Consider the following 27,932-nt stretch of genomic DNA (forward strand, 5'->3'; position numbering starts at 1 on the left):
CAAGGGATAACAACTCTTTTGAAAATGCAAGGGGGTTTTGGTCTATGGGTCTACCACAAATTATCAATATGTATATGAACCTGGTGAAAAAGACCCAGAAAGCACCTCGAATCTGACTTTTCTCTTGTAGAGGGCAGAGCTGATCATTTAGAATGGATTGTTTTCTAGGTGACAAGCCAACAGACATTTGGCTATGACCTCGAAGAGAAATGCCTCTTCAGCCTTGATTCTAAAATGAAAGATAAAATGGCAAGATATTTCTCAGATAAAACCACTAATGACTAATGCTCCCATTACCAAGGGCCCTGCTGTGAAGTAACACCTATGACTGTTGTCATCCCAATGAAGGCCTATCAATAAAAAGAGAAACCTAAGTTCAATTCCAAATACTACATAGAGAACAAGTGTTCGAAGTGAAATAGAATAAATTATGCCCAAGACCCAACAGGCACTAAACATGGAACAAGTGTTTCCTGTTGAAGCTAGAATGCTTCCCAAACTGGGGAAGAATTTCATAACCATCAATTTCCAGTAAAGATAATAATTGGCTTTGCAATCATTTATCATTAATACTAAATAAATTGACCCTTCTTATGAAGCAACTGTTCATTTAAAAAAAAAAAAAAGCCAATTTGGGAAAGCAGCAAAAGGAAATAAAAGTAAGTGACTATTCCAAGAAAACAAATTAGAAAGGAGACGTGGTTGATGAGTGTATTAGCTGATTTTTTGCTCTGTTGTTTTTTCCTCCAAACTCTGATGGAGAATCCCTATCATGAGGTCTTATGTGATTATATAATGGATAACTGACCATTCACAAATCCCATCCTAGAGAACAGCTCACAACAATCAATATAAATTTACCAGAAGTGAATGGCCTGTTCTGAAAGTAATGACGACTTCCCCTAGCCTGCAGCACAAAACAGTCTGAGCCTAGTAAAGGGCCATCTTGGTAGAGATTCAACTCGAGTGGATACTGTATGTTCACATGTTATCTATGCATCTGTAGAAGGGTAATCACACATACCCAGTGATACCCATCGCCTTCTCCTTCGACCGTAAGACGAAATGAATAAATTTCTCTGTTATTTTTAGGTGCTGTCACCTAACTATAGCATCTTTACCATGAATATTAATTGCAAAACATTTTGCCACCTGACACAGAAAAAAAAAATCACATTTAAAATGCACCATATTTTTCTGCCATTCCTCAAAAGGTTGCTTTTCATAGGGAGAGCCATTTATTAATTTTTCTATCTAATTTTACCAGCATCCTGTTTTCAATAAGATAAGGAGCAAAGTTTTATATTCTCACTACACTATAGCTCAACTACCACTTACCAAAAGATAACATTAATAAAGAGTTGGCATATCTTTTTGATAATTTAGATACCTACTGTTTTTCTTGTACAGAAGAACTTCAAAGCAGTTTGACTCGTAGTTGTCAAACGTTTGCCTGACTTTCTCAATGGTCTTCTTGTCAGTCAATTCCCCGTACATGAAACTGGAAAAAAAACAAACAATCCATTTCAGTTTTGTGTTGCTTTTCAAACACTACATAAAATCATATGATTGTCTTTGTTTAAGTACTCAAATTTAGTTACAAAATATAATGCTGCTTCCACAAAATGAACTAAAATACTTAAACCATGTTTTAACAATGATTGCTAAACTTCTTGCTAAAAGCTAGCTTTAGAAGTTATTTCAAACGTGCAGAGAGAGAGAGGAGAGACAGAAAGAAGTAGTCCTCGCTTTACACAGGTCCTAGGTGTCCAGATGTCAATTACTATGGTTTAGTTAAATAACATCAGTTTCCCAAGGGCACCATTCAAATATCAGTTACCATAGAATATTAACTGTGAATAACTGCATAAAGTACAAACTTCACTGCTTGCTCTTCAGTCTACAAATCACTAGTAAATAAGATAACAGATCACGATCAGTAACCGATCACCTCACTTCCTTCAAAGCCTGTCAGTACTGGTCACTGTACATCTGTCATTCAGTTCATGCACAGAAGCAAAGCATGTAGTTGTGTTGCCTCCTTGTCTCTCAGTGATAAACCCACATGATGTTTTACAAAAACGAATAATCAAAAGCAGAAATTAGCCATCAAAGACTAAAGTTCACCAAAGAAATGCAAAATGATAATGCTGGCAGTGAAATTCAAGTTGAACATAAATGCAGTTACAGAAAAAATATATGACTGTGGGAATGATGACACTGCTGCCATTTGAGAGACTCCAGAAACGCAGCCAGAAGAACTTAGTGAGAGTAAACTTATCAACATAAATCAGGAAAGTGATTGTGACTAGAAGGATCAAGGTTTCCCAGTGGATGTGATATCAACACAAAAGAGCTTCATGTTAAAGGAACCCTAGGAGATAGGTCACAATAGTGGAAGTGGAAGGATAAAAGAGTTGAAGTTGATTCAAACTTAGAAAGGAGTATGACCACTTGCTACGAGATAGAAAAAAATGCTCTCTTCACGTAAGTTATATTATGTTAAGGCAAGTATTGTTCAAATGATTCATGATAGCCTTTTACAGAGAAATAAAACATTTTAATTAACATTTCTAACGTCCTAAATCACAGTGTACTCAATAAATATTAGCTTTACTATTATTTTCATTTCCCTGCATTTATAACCAACAGTAAAAGAATTTTTAATATTTTAACAAAGATTGTTAAAGGTCATACAACAATCACAATTTTTTCCTTTGAGTATTAAGATTGCATTACATGGTTTCAGTTCCCATGGTTTTTTCTATGCTCCCATAATACAGTGAAATGTGAAGACTCCCTTTTACACACATAACGCACTGGCATTCTCATCATTTATGAGGATTTCTTTAAGGTACATACAAGTATGGCTAATGTGAGGGAAACAAAGGTGACAAATTGAAGAAAACATACACTATTACCAGGGCTAGAGGAACATACAAACCAAAACATAGATTAGAGAATGAGCTTCTATATCCCACAAAAATTTCCTCATGTTTGAAATTCTGTTTTTCTAAGACAACCCCACCAAAAGTCTGATAACCTACATAACAGAACTCAATCAAGGACTACAAACCTCTAAAACTTCATTCTTGATGCTTTCACAATCATCAGTTGTGCATCTGGTTTTAGACACATAGTTCTACTAGTTCGTATAATTGTCTAGATCATTTCTTCCCCCAGGAAGGAGCATGTGGCCCTGTTAGACACCTTGAGTAAATTTTTGAAGACCCAAATGTCTCTTTATTATTGCTTTCTTCCAGTTTTCAATGAGTTAGCATATTGGGCAGAGGTAATTCCAAATATAGTGGGGCCAAAACTTGTACTATTTTAGGGACCCTCTTTAAAGAAAAGAATACAAAATTATAAAACAAAATTAGGCACAGAGCCTTGAAAGACCCCTACTCAAGCGGGGGCCCCTGAAGGTTAAGATTCATTGTCCTCAGGGGAAATCTGTCCCTGAATGTAGCAATCCAGAAAATTTACAACACAAAACGCCTAATTCGTTAACAAGATCCAGCAAAGACTAGCCGGATGCAACAGCAATGCCAAAGCACAACTAGATATCACAGAGCAACTCAGGCTCATTTTAGGCTAACAGGAATCTAGGCAACCAGAATTCTAGAAACCAAGAAATGTAAGGAAGTAGATGAGGCAGACCAAAGTTTGCCCAAGCACCGAGAGGTCTGAACCCTGCACTTTCAATTAAAGTATTTCTTTTATAAAAAGGATACTTTTAATTGTCATAATAGTAAAATAAGCAAGAGAATCTCAGAATAAAATGACAGATTCTAACTCAATAATCTTACAGCTAGACTAACACATGAAGCTTCAGAGCCTGCCTGTAAGACAGCATTAAAAAGCCACCGTTCCTGTCAAAGCCTGGATTTCAGCTCATGTGAGTTTCATGAAAATCTCTTGAAGGCATTACAATTAAATTAAAATTTCTCAGTCGAAGAGCATAAAGGCAAAAAAATAAAAAATTTTGTTTTCCACTAAATATCCTCCAAAAAATAAAACAGCTTAACACTATTAATAATAATTTTTACAGACAGGTGAACTTTTTTATTAACGATTTTTTTATTAACTGTTATTTTTAATCTTGAGACTCTTTAATAAAGAGAAAACATTAAAAAAACAAAAAAATTAAGATAAGAGTAAATGAGCTAATTAACTGTGGTCATTAGAAAAGGAAAAGAAATGCCATTATACTCCTGTTACTGAATGTCAGAATTCTATAGTTCAATAAACTGAAATACAATATTCACAACTGGCCAACAGAAAAACATAAAAAGAGAAAGCATCTATATATATAACATAACAAGCAACTAGGATAAAAATTATGAAAAATAAATTCTAATAGGATTAAAAATTAAGTTACAACTCAAATCAGAAAAGAAGAAACTGCTTTGGAAATTGTTGTAATACCACTTAAGAAGAAATACAATACAAGTCTGATTCAGCTAAAAATTGCCTGTCCTAATAATATAAAGGCACTTTAAGAAAGAATCCCAGATTATTAAAATCTGAACACATTTTTTAAAAGTCTTTTATTTCTTACATTGTTTCACTTCTATTTTTCATCTTAAGTTTATTAAGCCCCATATTTCTAGAGACAGAATATATATTTGAAGTAGTGAAATGCAGCAGTTAAATAATAAAAGATACTTCAAAAGAAACTATGAAGAATGTCTGAAATGTACTAGCCATGCTTCCAAACCAAGTGTTCTGAAGGTTAATTAAAACTAGCAAAGTATTTCCATCTAAAGTTATCCAAACCATACTTACTAAATCAATTGTTCCATGTACTCGGTGCATATGGCACATTTGTTACTTTGCTTGACTTTTTTATGTGTAAATATTGAATATCTTTATCGAGGTTTCCCTCAGCCTGACTTCACATGGCTGAAGCTCAATGCAGTCTTTGAACGGTTAATGGAATGTGAGGGGACTCAAGCTTTAGAAATGCTAATCATCAGGCTTTAGAAACTACATATAATAATTTTATGCAGTTTTTATGTCTCTTATTGAATATCCTCCAGGAATACATAATGGGCTTATAAAAAAAATTATAGAACATCAAATTGCCCTCTCAGACAGAACTCCAAGCTCCCCTTCAGAAATTATAAATGACTTCTATAACTGCACTGTTATTTTATTGGAAGGAAAATAAAATTAGATGTACAGAAGCAATCCATCTCTGCTATAACATTGAGCAGTCATGATATAACAGAGGAGACTGCACTTGGAAGACCGCTTACAAACTGTGTAACTCATGGGCAAGGCATATAACCTCTCTTTGCTTAACTCTTACTTTGCTCCTCAGCAAAATGATGGGACTGTTAACATAACTCAGAGGGTGAGGATTCAAAGGATGATGCACACGAAGTTGCAGGTTAGAATGTGTTGCACAATGGCTGAGTTATTACTGGAAGGCTTCTTATGAGTAGCCTTCAAAGAAGGCCCCTCCAGCCCAAACCCCACTCCCTGGCTTCTCCACAATTCTAGGACAGGGTTTGGGGATGTTTGCTGAGGAGCAGGGTCATTGAGTCTTAAAGGGAGACGCACATCATTTGTGTCTTCCTTCTCTGTGAGGCCATGAAGTTGTAGCTTAAACTCACCCAGGGCCTGCTCCTGGGTAATTTGGCCACTTCTCTTGCCACACAACTAACTGGCGGTAAGATCTGGTCTTGGGAGTAAGGGAGGAGTTTCCATATCCAGCATGCCTGAGCATTTGGCCGTATATCTTTTGTGTCTATTCTGCTCTAGGAAACTTCTGGGGACAGGCGGCTTTGGTTGATAGCAGGATTTACTTATTCCTGGATCCCTTGTGCTGCCAACAAAATTTCACAAACAAGCCTCATCAGGATACCTAACAGTAAAGAAGGCTATAGTGTTGATGGACTTCCAAGGGAGAAAGGAAGCTTAGAAACTGAAGAAAAAAAACAGAACCTAATCATGAGTTCTGCCAATCTATCTTAATCTGCTAATGTTCGACAATGTTCTAGGACTAAAACACTACAAACGTTCAGTGGCCATTAGTAAAGGATAATATCATCCAGAGGCTGTAGTTCACAGACTACAAGCACTTCATCACAGAAACCACATAGACGGACTTAATGCAGTTGGCAAATGTGGTCTCCAGCTCAGAATCAGCCGCAAGAGTAAAATCATCACAAGTTAATGGGAGGACGGGATGAGATCTGTAGTCAAAGGACCAAAAAAGAAGAAGCCTGAAAGAAAGTCGAAGAATTTAGAAACAAATAAGAACACAGCTTTCAAAATCTGAAAGAGGTAGTTTTGGAATAAATCACAGCATTACTTTATATAGTAGATCATAACCAAAAGGTTTCACAACTCATTAATTTATATGAGCTTAAAAGGATTTAGATAGAGTCATAAATGGTAGATCCACGACACGTAATTAAGGGAAACTAGAGATAGCACTGGACATCTCTAACCTGTGGAGTGTGACATCACTGAGGCACCTCTCCTCCAACACTTGCCCTCAGTGCCACCATGGGAAGCACAGCCCTCAGCCAAATGGGACCAGACTGAGGGACAGCCATCATGTGTAATGTGCTCTTGTTGGCTGAGATAATCCTGTGTCAATAAAACTGCTTGTGAAATACATCCAATAAAGTGTCTCTTAATATCTCTGCTTCATTGTGTAACTTGATGGCTTAGGTAAAAGATTATTAATGGGTGTTCTCGAAAAAAATAATTTTGAAAGCATCCAACTGCTCCAATCCTCCCCATCTACATTATTGCTCTTATCACCTCTCTATCCTAAAAAAAAAAAAAAAAAAAAAAAAGCAGAATGGGCTTTTAAAAGTTTTAGCTTAATGAAAGGTAAAACGCTAAAGTGCTTTCTACCTAACCTGTGATAGTGGGTCTTGAATGTCAGGGCTTCCTAGGGGTCATGAGATAAGATCACATACTTTTCAATGCCATTCCCCAAAGCCTACAGTCTCCTTTAAACATGCGATACTTTGGTGTCCTTCGATAAACAGCAAAGCAATCCAAAGGCTTGGAAATGCCTCTATTAGACAATAAAATGCACTAGATTTGACACCTCTAGGAATCCTGAAATGTCATAAGAATATTTTTTGAAATTTCAGCTAAAACAAAAATGAGACAATAGGTTGCACACATCAGATTGTTTTAAACAGAAATTTAGATACTATCATGTAGTAAAAGGATGTAGGAAAACTGGAACCCTCACTCGTGGCTGGTGAGAGTGGAAACAGAAAGCCACTCTGGATAGCAATCTGACAGCAGTTAATTTACAAATTCCGCATATATTCTACTATCCAGCAATCCTATTTCTGGGCATAGGGACAGGCAACTTCTCACAGGGGGCCACAAGAAGATGTGTATGAGGATGTTTATCTCCAAGTTGTTTAAGGTAGCAAAGTGTCAGAAGTTGGAGTTCCTGACTAATAAAATGGATAAATAGTATGAAAGCTGTGAAGACACTGGAGTACCACACAATGGTCAGCCATAATAAAATAGATTATTATATAGCAATATAAAAAATCTCAAAAATATAATGTTTAATGAAAAGAGTAAGAAACCACAAATCCTACTTTATGGTGTGAATTGTGTGGGTCTTAAAAACAAACATAACAAAGCAACATCATTTCAAGAATACACATATTTAATAAACAGAAGATGGATTATAAAGACCTACGATAAACACTATAATGAATAACTATGGAAGGGGAAGAGAGATGGGATGCAGGGGAAAAGAAAGAAAATTAAATAGAAACCTTGCCCAGAGAGATCACAATGCTAATACTGGGACAAATGGAGGAGTTCGTTTAATTCCATTCTGTGCGCCTGGTCTAATGGGGGAAGGGTTGGGAAGGACAGAAGAGGAAAAAGATAAGAAAACAGAAGAAATAAATCTTAACCTCTTGATATTATAAAATCATAAATTGTTATTTTTTTAAGTTTTCATAAAACAATTCATATTTGGATATTTAAAAAATAGAACATATAATCTTAACCCAGTTACTACTTTAATCCCATAGACTTTAATCCATCTAATGCAAGTTGTATAGAAAAATGATTCTTTTTTCAGCATATAAAGTGTAATTTTTTCCCACCACAAACTGACACTCACTGATTTATAGTTTTTTATTTTATGTTTGTCTAAAACTTGTCATTATTAAATCAGTGAAATTCTTTGAATTATTTACATATGACATCCTCAGTGTCAAATGATTTATCTCCATAGAGATAAATTCAGTTAGAATTCAGCGATTCCAAAATTCTATAATAACTTTTAGCTATTAACACTGTATTTCTAAATGTGTATATAATTTTCTCCTTTCCTCCCTCTGTTTCCTTGTGTCTCATATTCAAACACTTTTATAGATTTATACAGGAAATGGAAAAAAATTATATGTAAAAAAACGAGAATCATGATGCAGATACTGTTTGCAAACTGGTTTTTTCATTTGTTGGTTGGTTTGTTGGTTGATTTTTTTTTTTTTTTACTTAATAATATGTTGTTAGCTTCTTCTGGTGTCATTATCCTCCGAACATATGATTTAGAGAGGTAGGGCTTTGCAATATTTTTTAACAAATCTACTACTGGACATTTTTATCATTTCCAGGTCTTCATTCTTCCAAAAAATACTGCAGTAAACATAAAATGGGTATAGTTTAATTTTAGAAAGAGATGAGGAAGTTTAAAAGGGGAGTGCATTAGAATAAACTATGCCTCTAAGAAAAGCTGATAGGGCTCAAAAATCATTTGCTTATATATCAGATTCTGGTCTTCACTGCTCTGTGAGGGCATTATACTGGTTGCAATTTTTAAATTAGCAAAACACACCAGGAATTTTGTGCAATCAAGTAATAATTGGTTATGTTAAGAATATTATCATTTTGAAAATATAATTCCTAACAACAGTGAAGAAGAGTTGGGGAGGAACTTGCATACCTCTTTCCACAGTGAAAAGCATAACATGACCCAAAGTTTTCTCCTCTCTTACCCACCTCAAATACTATCACACTTGGGATGAAATACAATAAATAAGAGCATGTTGTACAGAAGCACGTGAGACCCAGGTTAGGGCTTATTGCAAAACAAGCCAATCTAATTCAACAGTTCTGACACAAAACGCTGAGCCATGTCCTGGAGAGCATACAAAAATGAATAAGATGGAATTCCTACCTTCAAGGCATTTATAGTCTGGCACTGTGGTGGGAGGGAAAAGCAATTCTTTTAATAATACACTAATAAAACATGCCAGCATTTTTTTAATGTATGCTTTTGTAGGAAAAATCGCACAAGCTGAAGAAAACAGGCTGGGGATGGGAGCAGATGCAAGGGAAGCAAGAAGAGATGTCAGAAGACTTTACAATATATCCAGATATGAAGAGCAATACTTCTCAGAAATGGCAACAAAAGCAATAGCAATGAAAACCCAAGAGAGAAGGAAAGCTAGTTTAAGGCCAGACTCTGAAATAGGTGTGGATGATTATGGGATGTCTGTAATCCAAGTAGAGGAAATAGGTGTGGGAGCATCTGCACTCCCTGGAACTCTCTATACAGTCTGTTCCACAGGTAAGGTCTACCATAGAAGTAACCTCTGCCTGATCTAAACCCCGCTGAGATATTAGGGAGCAGAGACACTCAGTACAAACCTTAGCCTCCCAGACCTCAGCATACACACCTTTGTGACATGCTGCCTGAGAGCTAACATCCACCCAACAGATAAAAAGGCACAAAAGGTGTCAGTGTTACTACCAAAGGGAGATTCTCAAAGAAGGGCCACATTTATTCATCACTCCTGTTCACCAGTTTCAGACCTGGAAATGAAGACTGAATGTGGGGATGACTTTAGTAGAGAGAAAAATGGGGAACACTGGGAGAGGGTAAGTGAAGGAAGAGGATGTTTGAACAGATTATTTCTCAAACCTGGTTAAGCATCAGAACCATCTGAGCTGACGATCAAAAGTACTGATTCCTGACCCCACCTTTCCACCTTGGGTGATTCTGTTCAATAGGTTTGAGGGGAGGTCTGGGAATCTTCATTTTGCAAAATCCCTCTCAGTGATTCCTACCTGGAGTCAGGTTTAGACCCACTGGTACAATATGAAAGCCCTGTCCTCCGTGAAGATGCAGAACATTTATATTTGTATCTGCATGTGGTCTTTCTCAGCATAATAGGGAGAAAAAAGATCAACAAATCACTGTTTCCCTGGGCAAGTCTCTTAACATAACTCTACCTCAGTTTCCTCCTCTGAAAAACAAAGGATTTGGGGTAGGAAATAAGTCAGATCCCTTGTAGTTCTAAAATAACATGATTTTGGTGCTTAGTTAAGTGAAAGCTTTAAAGAAAAATTAACTCAAGGAAAAAACAACCCATCTGGCTTTACTGAAATATTGTGAAAAAGTTTTCAATTCTAAATTGGTTCCTTATATGGTTTCTCTTTCTTTTTTATGATCTTTTTTCATAATACTCTCTTTAAGCTCACAGATATGGCATATTTTTTAAAGAATTGTTATAAATAATATAAATGCCAGATTCTGTTTTACATAAGTCAAACAAAATAGCAATGGTACAATGTACCAACATTACAAAGTACGTGGGATTTACACAGGATGTAAGAGCTTTATTTTGACATTCCTTAAATGTTCATGAACCATGTCCTACTTGGTTGGGGTTGTTCACTCTACTTTGTTCAAGACAGTTTTAGCAGCTCAAGAAATGCTATGCCATCAGTGGTTCCCTGATATAGGATGCTCCTTTGATCACTTTCACCTGGACTAGTTCCTGGTTCATGGTAGGTGATCCAAAAATATTTATTGAATGAATTAATAAATTCACAGATACACAAAAATCTTTCTCTTTGCAAAAGTTCTCACCAATGGCTCTTAAACTATATATTCCCTTGACAATTTAGTCTCCTTCATATTCTAATATAATTTTTACCCTACAATTTTTATATGTGAGTAAAGAGATTCTGGTACCAATTCCAGTGTGTGTGTCTGTGTGTGTGTGGTGGAGGGGTGGGGATGGGGTGTTCCTCACACCAACAACAAGCAATTCTCAGGACACCAGCTGGGAGTCCTATGATTCACCTCAATTCTGACACTAACCACCCGGAGATAGCATCAGATTCTACAGGTAAAGTGCTCAGTCCCACAAGACTGCCCTCCACTTCACGTACCAACTGCAAGTCCAGGTTGTAACTTGTACTTCTGATGTACTGGCTATAAATCAGAGGTTTCCACGACCTCCTCATTGGGTTCCACTAGTTTGCTAGAGTGGCTCACAGAACTCTGAGAAACATTTTACTTACTAAAGTACTGGTTTATTAAAAAGGATATAAGAGAAACAGCCAGATGGGAGAGATGCATAGGGCAAGGTATGGGGACATGGTACAGAGCTTCCTGCCCTCCCTGGGCACGCCACTCTCCCAGCATCTCCACATGTTCATGAACCCAGAAGCTCTCCGAACCAGTCCTTTTGAGTTTTTATGGAGGCTTCATTATATAGCCATGTTTGCTTCAGAAAAGATTCCTGAGCTGTTCTACCACCTACCTGCAAGTGCTGCTTTTCTGCATGACGTCAGCTCGATGATACCCAGAGAGTTTGCAAAAACCGTCATTACTATAAACTACAGGCCAATCCACAATCTGGGCATTTCCCAGTAAGAAACTCGATTCTAAAGAAGAAAGAAGAAAAGGAAGTTTTTTAGCTTCATTTAACAATGTATTTCTTTCAAGTAATCAAAAAGACAAATTCATAAAGATAGACAAATGCAATTATGGTGTGTTATGGTACAATCATAAATTCTATTCTTGAAATTGACATAATCAGCTTAGCATGATCATCAAATGAGATCTGCAATAAGTACAAGATTTGCATACAAACTTAAAACCCCATTGAAAAGAAGCTGGTTTTAATACCTCTTTGCATTCAAATATACTCTAAGTTATGAAAACAAAATATGGGTGATATTAAATAAGTGCTAATGATTATAATAATTACACCTAAAAACAGATTAGTTTATTAAGATTAGGGTTACAGTTACTTCTCCACAAATTGAGAATACTGAACTTGTTAACAGAGGCAAATTGGGAGACTCCTCCAAAAATTCTATTAAAGTAATTTTGACATGATGGGACAAATTCTTTGTCCATTAGATTGATCTTGAGAAGTCTAATTTAAAATAACATTGAAGAGTCCCTTTTCAAAATAAAATTATTCAAAGATAATTATTTCAACCACATACTACATTGAATTTGGAAACTATCATTATTCTAAATAAAAGAAACATCTCTGATCTATTTTGTATGGAGAAGTGGTTTTTCTTTAAGTATAAAAATTAATATAAAAATAATATCTTTTGGTATCAACCTTGATTGGAAATCCAGTAGTTTTAGGTAGTAACTAGCAATTTTGTAGCTCACATGATAAATGTGTTAACTTTTAATGAATTAAAATTAGAATATTAAAATTTAAAAATGAAAAATTATTTTTAAAATAAATATTTAACAAGAGTAAAATTTTTTAAAGGAATATTTACTTCAAAATATCTACCTAAAACAACCTCCCTTGAATTCATATTTAGAGTAGTGTGCTAAGGAGAAAATTAATTTATGAGTAGAAGTCTTTAAATTTAAATTCCACTCACAGTGGTCTTAATAAAAATAACAAGGCAATTCAACATTTACTAAGGAGCTGCTAACTAAAAAGCACTACTCTGAGTCAGACAATGAGATAGAACAAAGACCTTTTACTCTCAAAAAACTCACTTACTAAGAAAAACAAATACATAACAATCAATTACAATTTAGCAGAATAGATGCTAAATCAAGAAGCATAGGACAAAATACAGGAAAAAAGTCTCTTTCAAAGCACTTAAAAAACAACCAAAAATAGACAGAAACTGTAAAAAAGGGAGATACATTAGGTGAGATATTCATTATCTGCCCATTCCCCTGAGAGCACTTCCAGTTTATACAGTGATAGTGCTCAAGCAGAAAATTTGTACAGGGCTAAAGAGTCAAAGGTCATGATTTGGGACTACCAAAGCAGCTTGAAGGGGGAGATCATCTAACATATGGAGCCATAAACCTGTATATAAATCCTCCTCAAAACCTTCTCTGTGACCTAAACTGTGCATGCACAGGATGAGACTACAAAGAACCCCTCTAGGCCAGCAATGACTGGAAGACTAAAGAGGTAGGCAGAAATTTCACCAGTTCCTCAAAGCCAGAAGACAAATTTTAGAGTTCAAGTCCTATCAAGTTAGAGAAGCTTGGCAAATACCTCCAGCTTTCCATTTAAGCCACAGAAGGCCATGCTTTAGGAGTAAGAAACAAGTCTCAAGATAAAGGTCTGTGACCTGGGGCTAAGACATAAAATGTAGAAAGACTCACACTAAAAAAAAAGCTAAAATCATAATCAAGATGACCTACCAGAAATTTACCTGCTAAAATAAAATACAGCCCTCTTCAGAGGAATATAATGAAATCCAAAATCTCTACAATGCATCAACATAATGTCTAGTATACAATTAAAAATTATTAAGCACGCAAAGAAACAGAAAACTGTGACAATAATCAAGGGGAAAAATAAGCAACAGAAAGATAGGTTGATATGGGAACAAACAAATAAACAATAAAATCTCTGAAATAAAAAATTACTTGGATATGTTTAATAGCACATTGGACAATAAAAAAGAAAAGACAATTTAAAAACATATCAGAGCAAATTATTTGCATTTGCAATGCACTTTTATTGCAAACTGAAGCAAAAAAGAGGAAAAGATTGAAAAGATGTCCCATAGGACAATACCCAGCAATCTAAAATATATGTAGCTGAGTCTGAAAAAAAACAAGACAGAATAGGGTATAAATGTTATTTGGATAAATGAAGACTAAATTTTTTCCAAATAGCATGAAAAATAACAACCTACAGATCTTAACTCAGTAAACCTCAAGCAAGATAAATACAAACAAAGCCACAATAGGAAGATGACAGTAAAACTGCTGAAAATGAAAAACAAGAGAGAAAAATCTCAAAAACATCCAAAGAAAAAAGACATATTTTTAATGTGTGTTGAAGGGGTGAGGGAGGGAGATAATAAGTACAGCATACTAATCATGAAAAACAAAGGAGGCCAGAAAACAATGGAATGGCATCTTTAAGATAGTCAAAGAAAAATATTCATCAACGTAGATTTTTATATAGAGCAAAGATACTCTTCAAAAATAAAGGCAAAATAAAGACATATTTAGAAACAAAAGCTGGGAGAATTCATTGCCAACAGAATCACTCTAAAACAAAGGCACTAGGTATTTTAGCTGAAAGTAAAAGAGAAACATTAAATAATAATAATAATAATGACCCCCACCAAAAAAGTCAAGAAGGGAAAGACAAACAACAGATGGGACAAATAGAAAATAAACCAAAGGACAGTAGCCCTATATCCAACCATATCAAGCATTACATTAAACGTAAATGGGATAAACACACTAATTAAGACAAATTTTCAGACTGGATTTTTTTTTTAAAAAAATGAAAAGAAATTGATGGTTTACTGTTTTAAGAGAGCCATTTAAAGTATAAAGAGATAGGTAAGTTGAAAGTGAAAGGGTGGGGAAAATACACTACCCAAACACTAAGCATAAGAAAGTAAATGTGACCACATTAGTATAAAATAAAGTAGTCTTGAAGACAAGAGGTAATAGAGATAAAGAGGGGCATTTACTTATAATGAAAGAGTCAATTCATCAAGAAGACATAAAGCTCCCAAATGCATATGAAAGTAACGAAACAGCTTCAAAATACATGAAGTAAAAAAAGAAAAACGACATAAGAAAAAGGAGAATTAGACAATTTCACAATAACAGTGGAAGGTTTTAACCCTCCCACCTTGACTGGCAGAACAACCAGATGAAAAAATGACTGCAGATACAGAGTATTTGAACAGCACCAACACTATCAACTAACTGGAGCTACCTCATGTTTATAGAACACCCCACACTGTGCTACAGGATACACACTCTGTCCCAGTGCACATGGAATTTTATCAAGACAGAACAGAATCTGAGCCACAAAAATTTCAATAAATTCCAAAATATTGAAATCACATATAGTATATTCTCTGACTTCAAAGTAATTAAATTAGGAACCGATTTTTTTAATTATTTAGAAAAATCTAGAATTTTTCGATATTACTCAATTCATTTCTAAACCAATGGGTCAAAGAAGAAATCAAAAGAAATTTAGAAGATAGCTTTAACTGGATGATAACGAAGTAACAACATATTGAAATTTGTAGGATACAGTTAAAGCAGTGCTTAGGAAGAAAGTTACCATTTTAAATGTTATATTTTAAAAAATAAAAAGTTTAAAATCAATGATCTAAGCTTTTATATGAAGAAACTAGAAAAATAATAGCTATCAAATCCAAATTAACTAGGAAGAGAAAAATAAAGATCGGAATGTAGATCAATGAAAGAGAAAACATTCAAAACAGAGTGAACCTCAAGAAAGTCAAAAGTTGGTTTTTGGAGAAGATTAATAAAAATGATAAAGCCTTAATAAGACTGATAATGAAAAACAGAAAGAGTGAAAACTTAAGTTACCAACATCAAGAGAAGACATCACTGGATATATTACAGACAGCAAATGATAATAAAGATATAGTGTAAACAATTTTGCCCAATGAATTTTAAAACTTTGATGAAATGAACAGCATGTCTGAAAAAAAAATAAGAACAAGTTACAAAAATCAGCACAAAAAGAAATGGACAATCTGAATAGTTTAATATTTATTAATGAAAACTAAAGGCCCAGAAGGCTCCAGGTTCAGCAAATTCTTTCAAATATTTAAATAAGACATAATACAAATATTACACAAGCTCTCCCAGAAAGTGGATGAGAAAACATTTCTTACTTGTTTTATGAGATCAGCATTATGAGAATACCAAAATCTGACAAGGACTGTTAAAAAAGAATTAATGACCAATCGATCTTATGAATGTAGTTGCAAAAATTCAGAAGAAAATATTGGCAAATTGAATCCAGCAATACATAAAAAAGAAAATAGATCATGACCAAGTAGGATTTGTCTCATAAATGTAAGGTTGATTTATCATTATGAAATCAATCAATGCAATCCACCACATCAACACAATAAAAGGAAAAAAATCCATATTATTATATCTCAATAGATGCAGAAAAAAGCATTTTACAAAATTCACTCTCATTCATGATTAAAATCTCTGAGCAAACTAGGAATAGAAGGAAACTTCCTCAAACTGATAGAAGTTACCTACTAAAAAACTCAAAGCTAATGTCATTCTTAAAAGTAGAACATTGAATGCTTTCCCCTTAAGATCAGAAAAAAGTCAAGAATGTATGCTCTTAGTCCTTATACTCAACATTTTATTGGAGGTCCAGCTAGTGAAATAAGGCAAAAAAGAAAAAGAAACACAAAATATATAAATATTGGAAAGCAAGATGTAATTTTTTTCTGTTTGCAGATAGCATGACTGTTTACATAGAAAATCCTAAGAAATATTCATCTAAAATTAATAGTTGAATTTAGCAAGGTAGCAGGATATAAAGTCAACATAAAAGACAATTTTATTTCTATATATCAGCATTAAATTCTCGGAAAATGAAAAACAGTTTCACTTAGAATAATATCAAAAAATATAAAATACTTAGAAATAAATTTAACAAAAGATATGCAAGACCTGTAGAGTGAAAACTAAAAAACACTACATAGTTAAATTAAAGAACACCTAAACAAATGGATAGCTATTCCATGTACATGAAATGAAAGACTGGGAATTTTTAAGATGTCAATTCTCCACAAATTGATCTATAGATTCAATATAATCCCAATGAAAATATCAATAGGAGTTTTTGAATTGACAAAATAATGTTGTTTGCAAAAATGCAAATTACCTAAAATAACGCAAAATAAACTTGAAAAAAAGAACCAATTTGGAGAAATACACCACTATAGCAATTAAAATAGTTTGCAATTGGAGGACAAATAGATCAATGAAACAGATTAAAGAGTTCAGATACAGAACCTCACATAAATGGTGAACTGATTTTTTGCAAAGATGCCAAGGCAGTTTAATGGGTAAAGAAAAGTCTTTTCAGTGAACTGTGCTAAAACAACCGGATATCCATATGAGCAAAAATAGAATGATGACCCCCACCTCACACCACACACACAAAAATAATTTTAAATGAGTCACAGACCTAAATGCAAAAGTGAAAACTAAGAAGAAAACATAGGAGGAAATCTTTGCAACTTTGAGGAAGACAAAAATTTCTTAGATAAGATTCATATAGCAATCACCATAAAAGCAAGCAGTGATAAATGTTAGACATCATCAAAATTAAAATCAACTGTTCATTCAAGGACACTGACAAGAAAATGAAAAGAAAATCCACAGCCTGAGAGAAAATATTCACAATACAGATATCTGAGAAAGAACTATCCAGAATATACAAAAAAAAAATCCTACAAAAGGACAAATAACCCAATTAACAAAATCAGCGAAGGACTTGAACAGACATTTCACAAAAGAAGATATGCATGGCCACTAAGCACAAGAATAAGATGCTCATCATCATCCAGCATCAGGGAAATGCAAACTAAAAGCACAATGACGTATCTCTGCTCAACCACTAGAGTGGTTATAAAGACCAACAGAACAAAATGTTGACGAGAATATGGAACAACTGAAACTCTTTATAACTTTCTAGTGCAAATACAAAATGGTATGGTCACTTTGAAAAACAGTTTCTTATAAAGTTAAATATTCAACTATGACTCAGAAATTTCACTCTTGGGCATTCACTCAAGTGAAATGAAAACATAGGTTAACAAAAAGACTTGTGTAAAAAAGTTCACATCAGATTTATTCATAGTAGACAAAGCTGAAAACAATGTAAATGTCAATCAGGAAGAAAATGGATAAATATTACAGCACATTCATATAAGAAATACTACTCAGCTCTAAGATGGAACAAACTACTGATTCACGCAACAACATGGATGAATATGAAAAACATTATGATGATTGAAAGAAGCCAGAAACTATGATTTCATTCATATGAAGTTTAACTACAGGCAAAGCTAATCTATGGTGATAGAGATCCGAACAATGATTTCTGAAGGGAAAGGTAGGGGGACTGACAGGAGAGAGGAGAGAGAGCTTTGTGGGGAAGGGCATTGTTCTCTGTCTTTACAGAGATACAGGTTACACATTTGTCAAAAGTAACTGAGCTGTACACGTAAGATCGGTGTATTTTACCTCATATAATCTATATGATCTATAACTTCAAATTTAAAAGAAAACAAAAGAAGGATACAGGACAAGGAGAATCAGAAGTTTTAGGAAGGCAGTGGCATCTGAGCTGAACCTCAGCTATAAGAATGGTGATACTACTTTTCCTTGGTACCTAGGGTGGTTAGAGTAGAAATTAAAATGAGCTTAGTCCTGAAAAAAAGCGTCATAAAGTATAAGTTCTTCTATAAATATATGATATTTTCAACTATAAATATGTGTAATATGATCCTCAAAAATTAACTTCTTCCCCCCCCCCCCCCCAGCCCCGGCCAGGTCCTAGTCAGTTGACCTTCTCTAATCCATGTACCCCCTGCTTCATGACTACCTAGTAGGTAAATGCGACAGTCCATTCAGTTAGCTACACAGTCTCCCTGCCTCCACGCATCCTGATTGTCAGACTAACGTTCACTGGTCCCCCTGAAACCCTGCCCTCATCCTATCACTCTTCACCGAGATCAAAACTCCAAACTGCTTACACCATCAAATCCTCTCCTAACTTGCAAACCCCTCTGAAATCCAGCCTCCCCCTCCCTACCTATACAAACAGATTTCTCATTACTCCTAAAGTCCATACCATTGCAGTTAGGTCAGTTTCCCCATTATGTCCCCAAAATATATTCACTCATGATGCCCACTATCCACTTGAAACACTTTTCCTCCATCCTTTGCCTTTTAAAACTTTTAAGAACCAGCCCAAAACCACCTTCTCTACAATACGTTCACTGAGTACCACTCAGCTCACATCCCCTTCTGGTTACCACCATACCTGTCTCCAACCCTTCACAGGACAAACTTTCCATTAAGTTCTCTATTCTTGTTGGCTCCATCTTCTTAGCAACTATTTACTCAACTCACTCCTGTCTGGCTTCTCTCCTTACCACTCTAAGACAGCCAAGATCACCAATAACATCTCCACGTCACCAAACCCAAAGGACGCTTTTTACTATTCACTTGACAATTCAGAAGCATTGGTAACCATTCCCTCCTTAATAATTTTTCAATTCTTATCTTTCATAGAACAACATTCCCATTTCTCTGGACACTCCTCCATTTCCTTTGCAGGCTCAACATTCTTTATCCAGTGAGTCTGTATTAGAGTTCCTCCATGTCAGTTCCTCTTCTACTTTCACCTATCTCCATAAATTCAGGAACTCATAATTTTGTATCTCCAAACCAGACCTCTTCTACAAACTCTAGATCTTGATATCTAAGTTGATCTCTCTTCTTAGATACCTTAAATATACCTCAGTAGAACATGTCTATGACCTTTCATTCCCCTAAATCATGTGCTTTTCCAGGGTTTCTTATCTTAAAGAATGAGATCACCATCCACGTAGCTATGTAAGCCAGAAATTGGTGAACAAACTTTCAACATCCTTCTCATAACCCTTATATCTAATCCATTACCAAATATTATTGATTTTTGTCTCCTAACAGTCTTTCAAATCTCTCCATTTCTCTGGATCCTCACCATAATCTCCCAACTCCAAGCTTCCATTGTCTCTCCCTTAGAGTATTCCAAGAGCTATCTAATTGTTTACTCCCACCTTTCATGGGATTCCTTCAATGGACTGTCCACATTGAAGCCAGACAGGTGTTTTCAAAATTCAGATTGAATCATGTGCCCTCCCTGCTTTAACACTCGTCAATATGTTATCATGACTTTCAGAATGCCCAAATTCTTTCCATGGCCTATAATGACTTCAAAGTCTGTCAAACCTTGTCTCTCACCATTCTTCCCCTTGCTCTGAGTACCATAGCCACACTGCTTTTTCTTATATCCTTGTAAGCTTCAAGTTCTCTCCCACTGTAGAACCTTTTAACTTGTCATTCCCTCTGCCTAAACACCATTCCTTACCCTTCTCATCTAGTTGACACCTACATTTATCTAGATCTTAACTCAATTGTCATAATCTCAGCAGCTTTCTTTCCCTGACCTTCTGGCCAGGTCATCCCTAATAATTTTAGACATAATGTACCTCTTCCTCACAGCCCTTATCACAGTTGCAATTTTATACCTATTTGTGTCATGATATGATTAATGCATATCTGCCTGTTGGGCTATAAGCTCTCTAAGGACAGAGCCTGTGTCTGTTTTGCTCACATTTGATCCACCATTACCTAACACAGTGCCTGGCACATGGTATAGGCTTGCATATTGGTTGACTATATCAATAAATAAATGAATTAATATATTCTTTCAGAGATCTCTCTTTATACCAATACTCTTTATACCAATGTATCCAATGTATACCAATGTATCACAAAATTTAGTATGTAATACCTCTCTAAATACTTCATATATGCTATTTTTATCTTCTCAAATGGATTATATAGTCCTCAGGATTATAAATTTTATGCCTACTGTGCATATAAGAATTGTAATATAGTAATTACTTTTTGATTGAAGGAATTGCCAGTATTCCAGGAAAGAGAATCCCACAGTCCTAAAAAAGAAGGACTATAAATATTAAAGGGCCTGCTGAGGGAGACCTTCTTTCCTCAGAAACTGTCCAAACTTGTGTTTTTCAAACTTTTTCTAGTTGAAGCTTAGTGATTCAATGTATGCTTACACACAAGCACACACGTATACACACAACTGAAAAAATTTCTCAGACAACATTTTCTACATGAGACGTTCTCTATTTCTATTCTGTTCCAATTTTTAGTATGCTGGTCAATATCCATTAAATTGATTTACACTCTAATAAAGGGTTATATCTTATGATTTTAAAAACACGCTTTAAACTATCCTCAAAGGCCTTGCAGACCTCCTTCTCTCATAAACAGACTTGTTTTCAAGACATTTATTAGAATTTGGATGAAGAGCTCTAACTGTTCCTAGTTAACTCTGCTATTAAAAATATTAGCCTGCCCCCGTCATAGCATTTTCAATAGCTCTACAGTGGAAAAATTAAGATTCCAGCTCAGCGGAGTCCAGTTATCACTATTCATTTGCTGTTGACATAGTATTTCATTCATACCCTAGTAATTCTATGTAATAACAAAATTAACAACAGAAGCAACCATTAGCAGAGCCCCTACTCGGTGCTGGGCATTGGACCAGATGTCACACATGTTATCTCTCATGTGGAAAGGGACTCTGTTCCTCAATGACTCAGAGACTCACCGAGGCCCGAACCCCCAAGAGGTCTGAAGCAGCACTCCAAACACAGGTTCCCTGAATTCTAATTCTTGACTGAGACACTTGCAAATTCAAACTTTTTCTAGGGGGAATTGTGTCTCTTTTTTTGCTTTAGATGAAAAAGTAGGAAGACTAGGAATGAAGGTGAGTACTAAAGCAACTCACTGCAGGGAGGACTAATTCTCATATTGGCTGGAGGCAGAGCTGTTTAAGGAAAAGAACACCGAAGTTGGAATCAAAAGTGAGCTGTTGAGATGTTGCCTTTCCTTAATCCCATTTTTCAAAACATATACTTGATCTTAACCAATAACATAGAATATGGACAATTCAGATATTTGCCAGGTACATACTAGAGTATTTGCCTGTGTATTCAATCAGACCTAGCAATTTAGAAAGTTTTTGAAAACCAACTTAGAGTTTAAAAAAATAGTCTAGGAAATATACTCTCCATTCACCTTTAGGCTTCAAGTTTGCGTCCATTAATTTAGGCCATCAGAGAGTGAAGTAACAGGACTGATGTGCTCACCAGTCCCCACCTCGAGCTCTTAATGATTGCACATTAACAATATGTTCTCTAGGTTTAGGAGGACAGACGTAAGAACTGCTTCTCTCATTTCTGAATGTTTTATAAAACCATAGTCGAGAAAATTAGCCACAGCCGCATAAGTGCTAGGTCCTTCATAAAACAAGTCATCAACTGGTAAATATTCATAACAATCAAATTACCACAAAGAGCCCTGTCCCCAAATCTGCCAGAACTTGGATCTCGTCTCAACACTACCAAAGAAGCTACTGTGGAAAACGTGGGGAGCTTTGACTAGGTTATTGGTTTCCTCAAACACAAACTGGAGACAGCGATACCCTACCACTCTGGGCAGTTTGCGCAGATTAAATAGAGTAATGTGAGCAAAATCTTTATAAACTAACTATTGGAGCAAAAAGGCTTTATAAACTATTACTGTTATTGTTTACTATGTACAAGATTCTTTTACACCTGTATCATATATGCAGAGATAGCTTTCTATGTGTGAGTTCTGTGTGTGTGTATGAGCTAAGAACTTAGAAAAAATAACTTTTTAAACATTGACCCCGCAAACTAAAATCTACAAAATTATACTGAAAGCTAAACTAGAAAATAAAATATTAGGAGGAAGGATGGAAGAAAGCAGAAGGGGAGACAAATTTTTTTTTAATGTTAAAGGCTAAATTAGATGGAAATTGCTAAATATTAAATAGACTGCCCAAGAGCTTCTTTTGGAAATTTGTCCACTTGTTAGTTGAAACACAATATGTGTATATGAAATATTCATACGGCAGTTCCATTTCCCTGTAGTCGGGAAAATTATTGTTTCAGTGAATGTGAAATCTGGTATTATTAACAAATATTAAGAATAGGACAGCAAATTAATTAAAATCGCCTCCCAGAAAATTTTAATTTTCTTTGGCTTTAAAACACGGTGAAGAAAAGCAATCTGGCTACCGAGGGGTAACTTCTCTGCAAAGGAGATAAGTTGCTAATGTAGAAAATGAGACCAGTTCAGAAGAGTTGGAAACACAAAGCCTTTAAAGAAATTGCCCAGAATTCTGAGTGACCGTCACTGTCCTCATTGTCATGGACTGAATGCTTGTGTCCTCCCAAAATTCTTATGTTGAAACCCTACCCCTCATGTGACAGTATTAGGAGGTAGGACCTTTGGGATGTGGGTTAGAATTTGATGAGGTCTTGAGGGTGGAGGCCCTCAGGAATAGAATTAGCGCCCTTACAGGAATCACGAGAGAGCTTGCTTCCTCTGCCCTGCTCTCTGTCATGTGAGGATACAATGAGAACGAGTACTCTGCAACCAGGAAGAAGGTTCTCACCAGAACCTGACGTGCTGGCACCCTGATCTCAGACTTCTAGCCAGCAAGACTGTGAGAAATAAATTTCTGTTTATTAAATAAATAAGCTGCCTAATTTGTGATATTTTGTTATAGCAGCCCAAATACACTAAGACATTCATCAACCAATCTTAGGGAAACCAGTTCTGATTTGTCTTCATAGCTCTCAGCACCCTGAGAGCCATGAATTCTAGAAAATGGAAACTTCCTGGGGATCTGGACTGTCTCAGTCCTTGAAGATGTTTACAAACATTTCGTGTCCAAATGGGTCAAATATACAACATGTTCCTGCATGCGGGGCCTAAGAATTGGGTCCTTATCCCTACCAGGTGATAGTAGTCCAGGACAACATTTCAGAAGCTATAATTCCAGATATGAGCAGATTCCTGAATGATCTCTGCAAGAGACCAAGCTTGAAAACATCTCATTATGTTCTTTCAAGACCACCCAGGATCCTTTCAGAGATGGATGTGAAATACAACAAACACTTTTTCCTCAAGGGTTAAAAGGTCAAAAACTAAATCGTAGGCCCTTAGTTCAAAATGGCCCAACTAGGATCATTATGAGTGTTTCTGATTTTGACTGCACATTCGATTGGGATGGAGTTGAGGAGCACTGGAGGGGGCCACAGGAGTTACTCACTCCAGGCCCCACCTCTCAATGAGTCTGTTTTAACGGGTCTGGAGGGAGTTCCAGGCATTAGTATTTGTTTTGACATCTCAGGTGGTTCTAAAGTACCTCCAGGGTGGAGAAGTACAAATCTACTGCAGTAATTCCTAAAGACTGGAGCTGCAATAGAATCTTGTCATAAGTGTCAAAAATACAGATTGCTAAATTCTAATGCAGACAGACTGAATTGACACCCTCAGTATGGAACACAAATTCGGCCACAGAGGTAAGTCATGCTCAGCCAGATTTGGGAAACTTTGATCTTGCTACTCAAAGTGTAGACCAGTATCACCTGGGAGTTTATTAGCAATGCAGAATCTGGGACCCACCCAGACCTGATGAATCAGAACCTGCATTTTAACAAGATTATTTGGTGCTTCCCCAAACTCATGAAGGCACTGATCTTGTGCATCCTTTCCTTCCTTTTATGGATGGGAAAGCAGGCCAGGAAAGTTAGACTCAGCTAATAGAAGAAAAGAGCGTCTGGTCAGGGAAAAAGACAGAACCAGGCCTCACCGTCCAAGACTTTCTATTCTATAACACTATATTTCTGAACTGCTGTCTAAGCTTTAGCTTTGTTTTCATGTAAAGGATGCACTTCCTCTTTATAGTGCTATTTCTTCAGACAATAGGAAATTTGTCAATTTAATACCACTACATATTAATCTCATTCCTAAAGGAGACCAGATACAAACCATGAGGTCAATAATCCTGGTTGAGAGAAATTTCTGGAAGAAGAAAGGTTATATTCAGTCAATGAAAACAATATAAAAGCATGTGAGATGTTCCTTCCCTTTCTACAGCAATTCCAGGAAAGAATGTTTTCCTCTGAGCTGCTCCAACATTACCTGTATCTAGCATGATTAGATAGTTTTTCGGTTTTCTTGTTTTGTTTCGTTTTTATGAAAACTATACCGTTCTCTGATCCAGAAATTGCATGGACATTAACAACGGTGGAACACCTTCTTTTGGAGTTAAACCTTTCTCTCTCTCCCCCTCCCTCTCCTTATCAACTCTTTTAATGCAGATTATCCTGGAAAGACATATTTAAGAGCACTAGCACAGAGAAGTTTTCAGATATTTTAAGAAGTGCTAAGACACACAAAAGAATTCTAGAACACTGAGGAAGAGAAAAGATGGAGTGGAGGCGAGAAGGGAAAGAGCTTCACAAAAAGAAGCCAGAAACACTGAATATAAAACACTTTCACTAATTTATAGTTTATCCAAGGTCTAGGGTTGCTTCTGAGGAAAGTCAAACCAGATTTTTGCTCTGATTGTATTCGTTTAGTCCTAACTTTGGAGAAGTGCACCTCCCACAAATCATCACTCTTATTCTGAAAGCCCTAAAATGCTGGCACAGAGCTTCTCCAGCAGAGGTGAAGGGCAGGCGGAAACCCAGAAACCTGCCAAGGGGTATTTCAATTTGCTCTCCGGGGTTGCCATGAGGAGGAACTTGACTGCCCGTGCTCACAGCTCCACGTATTACCCGACCCTCCACAATCTTCTAATTCAAAGAGCTGAGGAACACACATTCCAAAAACCAGTGACCAAGAAGGGAAATTTGAAGCTTCAAAGTAACACAATAAAATCCATGTCACAATCATTAATGTTTTCTAAAAGAGAAAATGCTGATTGTCAAATATTCATTACAAAGTTAGGTTTTGGTTTGATTTGGAAATTTCCTTTGTTTCTCATCTGAATCAGCCTCTTATTAAAATCTGAAGCTAGATGTTTCTAATCCACAAGAAGTCACCTCTGTACACAGTCACACTGAGTGAAGCTCCCTTTGGCTGCATTCTTCTTAAAATGAAAAGGGAGCTCAACGACAAAGTGACAGTGAGGTGATCTCTAGAGCTTCACTCCAAACCTGGCTCTCTTCCAGTTTTCTCCATCTCAGTGAAATCTCCCCTACCTCTGTCCACACCCAGATGCTTGAGCCAAAACTCTGAAAGTCATCCTTCACAATTCTCCATTCACGCCATCCAATTCATCACCGAAACCTAATAATTCTACCAAGAAAACATGTCAGATGCATCCATGTCTCCCCATCTCTACTGCTACCACCCCAGGGCAAGCCACCGTCATCTCTTGCCTTGACTATTGCAACAGCCTCCCACCTGGTCTCCCACTATCACTCCTCCTCCCTCCAACCCAGCTTGTTACACAACAAGCAACCCTTGCGGCCAGGAGATTTGTCCACTGCGCTTGGAATGTAATGGAAAAGCCTTACCCTGCAGAGCCGGTCCCTAACTGTCTCTCCACCCTGTTTCTCCTCTTGCTCTTTTTTTGCCCACTGCAATCCAACCACACTGGCCTTTAAGCTTAACTTAGCCACTCATTTTCTCTTTCTCTCCTTAGTATGTTTTCTTTTTGCCTGAAATATTCTTCTGTCCACTTATCATTTACCTCTTACTTTATGTCTCAATTTAACACTACTTCCTTACAAAGGCCTTCCCTGACAGCATCTCCCAATCGAAAATGGTCCCTGTTACACTTGATCACAGCGCCCTCCCCTTTTCCTTCAAAATGCTTACCACAATTTGTAATTATATATTTGATGCGGGTTTGTTGAATGCCTGTCTCCCCTACCAGATTCCAAGTTCCATGAGGTCAGGGAGCATGTCTGTTTGTTCATCACTCTACTCCCACAAAAGTTTGCTGAATGATCAAACCAAATATAAAAATTCTGATTCCCATTTAAAGTCATACAGTCAATAAATAATTATTAGAGCAATGCTAGATATTGTCAAGGATGTAGATAAGGATCATGCTAGGTATTTTTCTTCAAAAAAACTGACAATTCTGTTTAAAAAAATTAGATGTTCCCAAGCAGATTTCCCCACACTCCAGAAACTTGTAAATTTAAATAATGGAGCATATATTATTTTTTCAACTTGTCTTCTGGGTGAGTGATATCTATAGATCTATTTAAGTTTTGTACAACAGAAACAGCAGAACAATCCCTGAAGCACATACAGCACATTTTATTTGGGTTAAACAAAATTTTGGAACAGATGGCTAAACAGAAGCATACATAATTTATATGTCATGCCCACATCCACAAGGCTGATTTCTGGAAGGTGCTTTGCCCACTTCTACTATATCAATAACAGAATATAAGGTGGTATCTTTCGTGTCCTTGCAAACACACCTTTATCATATAGCTCTGTAGCAATGATTTATATGTGTCTCTGTGTGTATGTCTGTGTATGTGTCTGTAGATACATACACTTTGTACCTTCCACAATGAGACTAATTATTACATAGTATTATTGGCAACATTAAGCAGACCATCACTGTGGGAGTTTGAAATATGCAAAAAATATCTGTTAATTTATTCAAACTTGTTCAGCTGTCATCAAAGAAAAAAATATGCCTCCACTTTTCATCTCCTTCAAGATCAAAGGTACATTTTTAAGTTTCCGTGTTTCTTTGATGGCATTAACTTCATCATTTTTCCATCTAGCCAAAGTGGTTCAGAATGCATGGGATACTTTAACATATATTTCTGAAATTCTAATGGTGAGAATAACAGCAATTTTGTTAGAAAGAGTTTCTCCACACACACAAAAAAGAATGTTCAATAAGTCAAAGTTTCTACTTTCAATGGTTGGAGTTCTGTTCACTAGAAGATGGATTTCTAAAAAGTATACTGGTCAGAATCATTAGAAGCAAAATGTAATTGCAATAATGGCCCATATCACTCACAATCTCATAATACAACAGAAAACCTTCACTCCGATATACAGAATGACAAATTTTTACTGGATTTTATTACAATGAAATTTCTTAAAATACCTAAAGCCATAAGACATTCGCTAGTTATATAATCTTGGATAAAAGCTAAATCAGTCAAGATGGGTTTATCAGGGGGGGAAAGAATTA

At 36.0% G+C, this 27,932-nt stretch overlaps 1 protein-coding gene across 1 annotated transcript in view; it reads right to left on the reverse strand.

Annotated features, from left to right (window-relative positions):
• The window catches only part of KCNH5 (potassium voltage-gated channel subfamily H member 5), a 315,710-nt gene that overhangs the window by 276,549 nt on the left and 11,229 nt on the right, over window positions 1–27,932 (reverse strand). The window contains exons 2-3 of the mRNA XM_044773706.2: window positions 11,565–11,688; window positions 1,395–1,501 (exon numbers count right to left, since the gene is read on the reverse strand). Coding sequence (XP_044629641.1) covers window positions 1,395–1,501; window positions 11,565–11,688 — 231 coding nt within the window. The remainder of the gene's footprint in view (window positions 1–1,394; window positions 1,502–11,564; window positions 11,689–27,932) is intronic.

This window comes from Equus asinus, chromosome 7 (assembly GCF_041296235.1).
Source record: "Equus asinus isolate D_3611 breed Donkey chromosome 7, EquAss-T2T_v2, whole genome shotgun sequence".
NCBI classification, from domain to species: domain Eukaryota; kingdom Metazoa; phylum Chordata; class Mammalia; order Perissodactyla; family Equidae; genus Equus; species Equus asinus.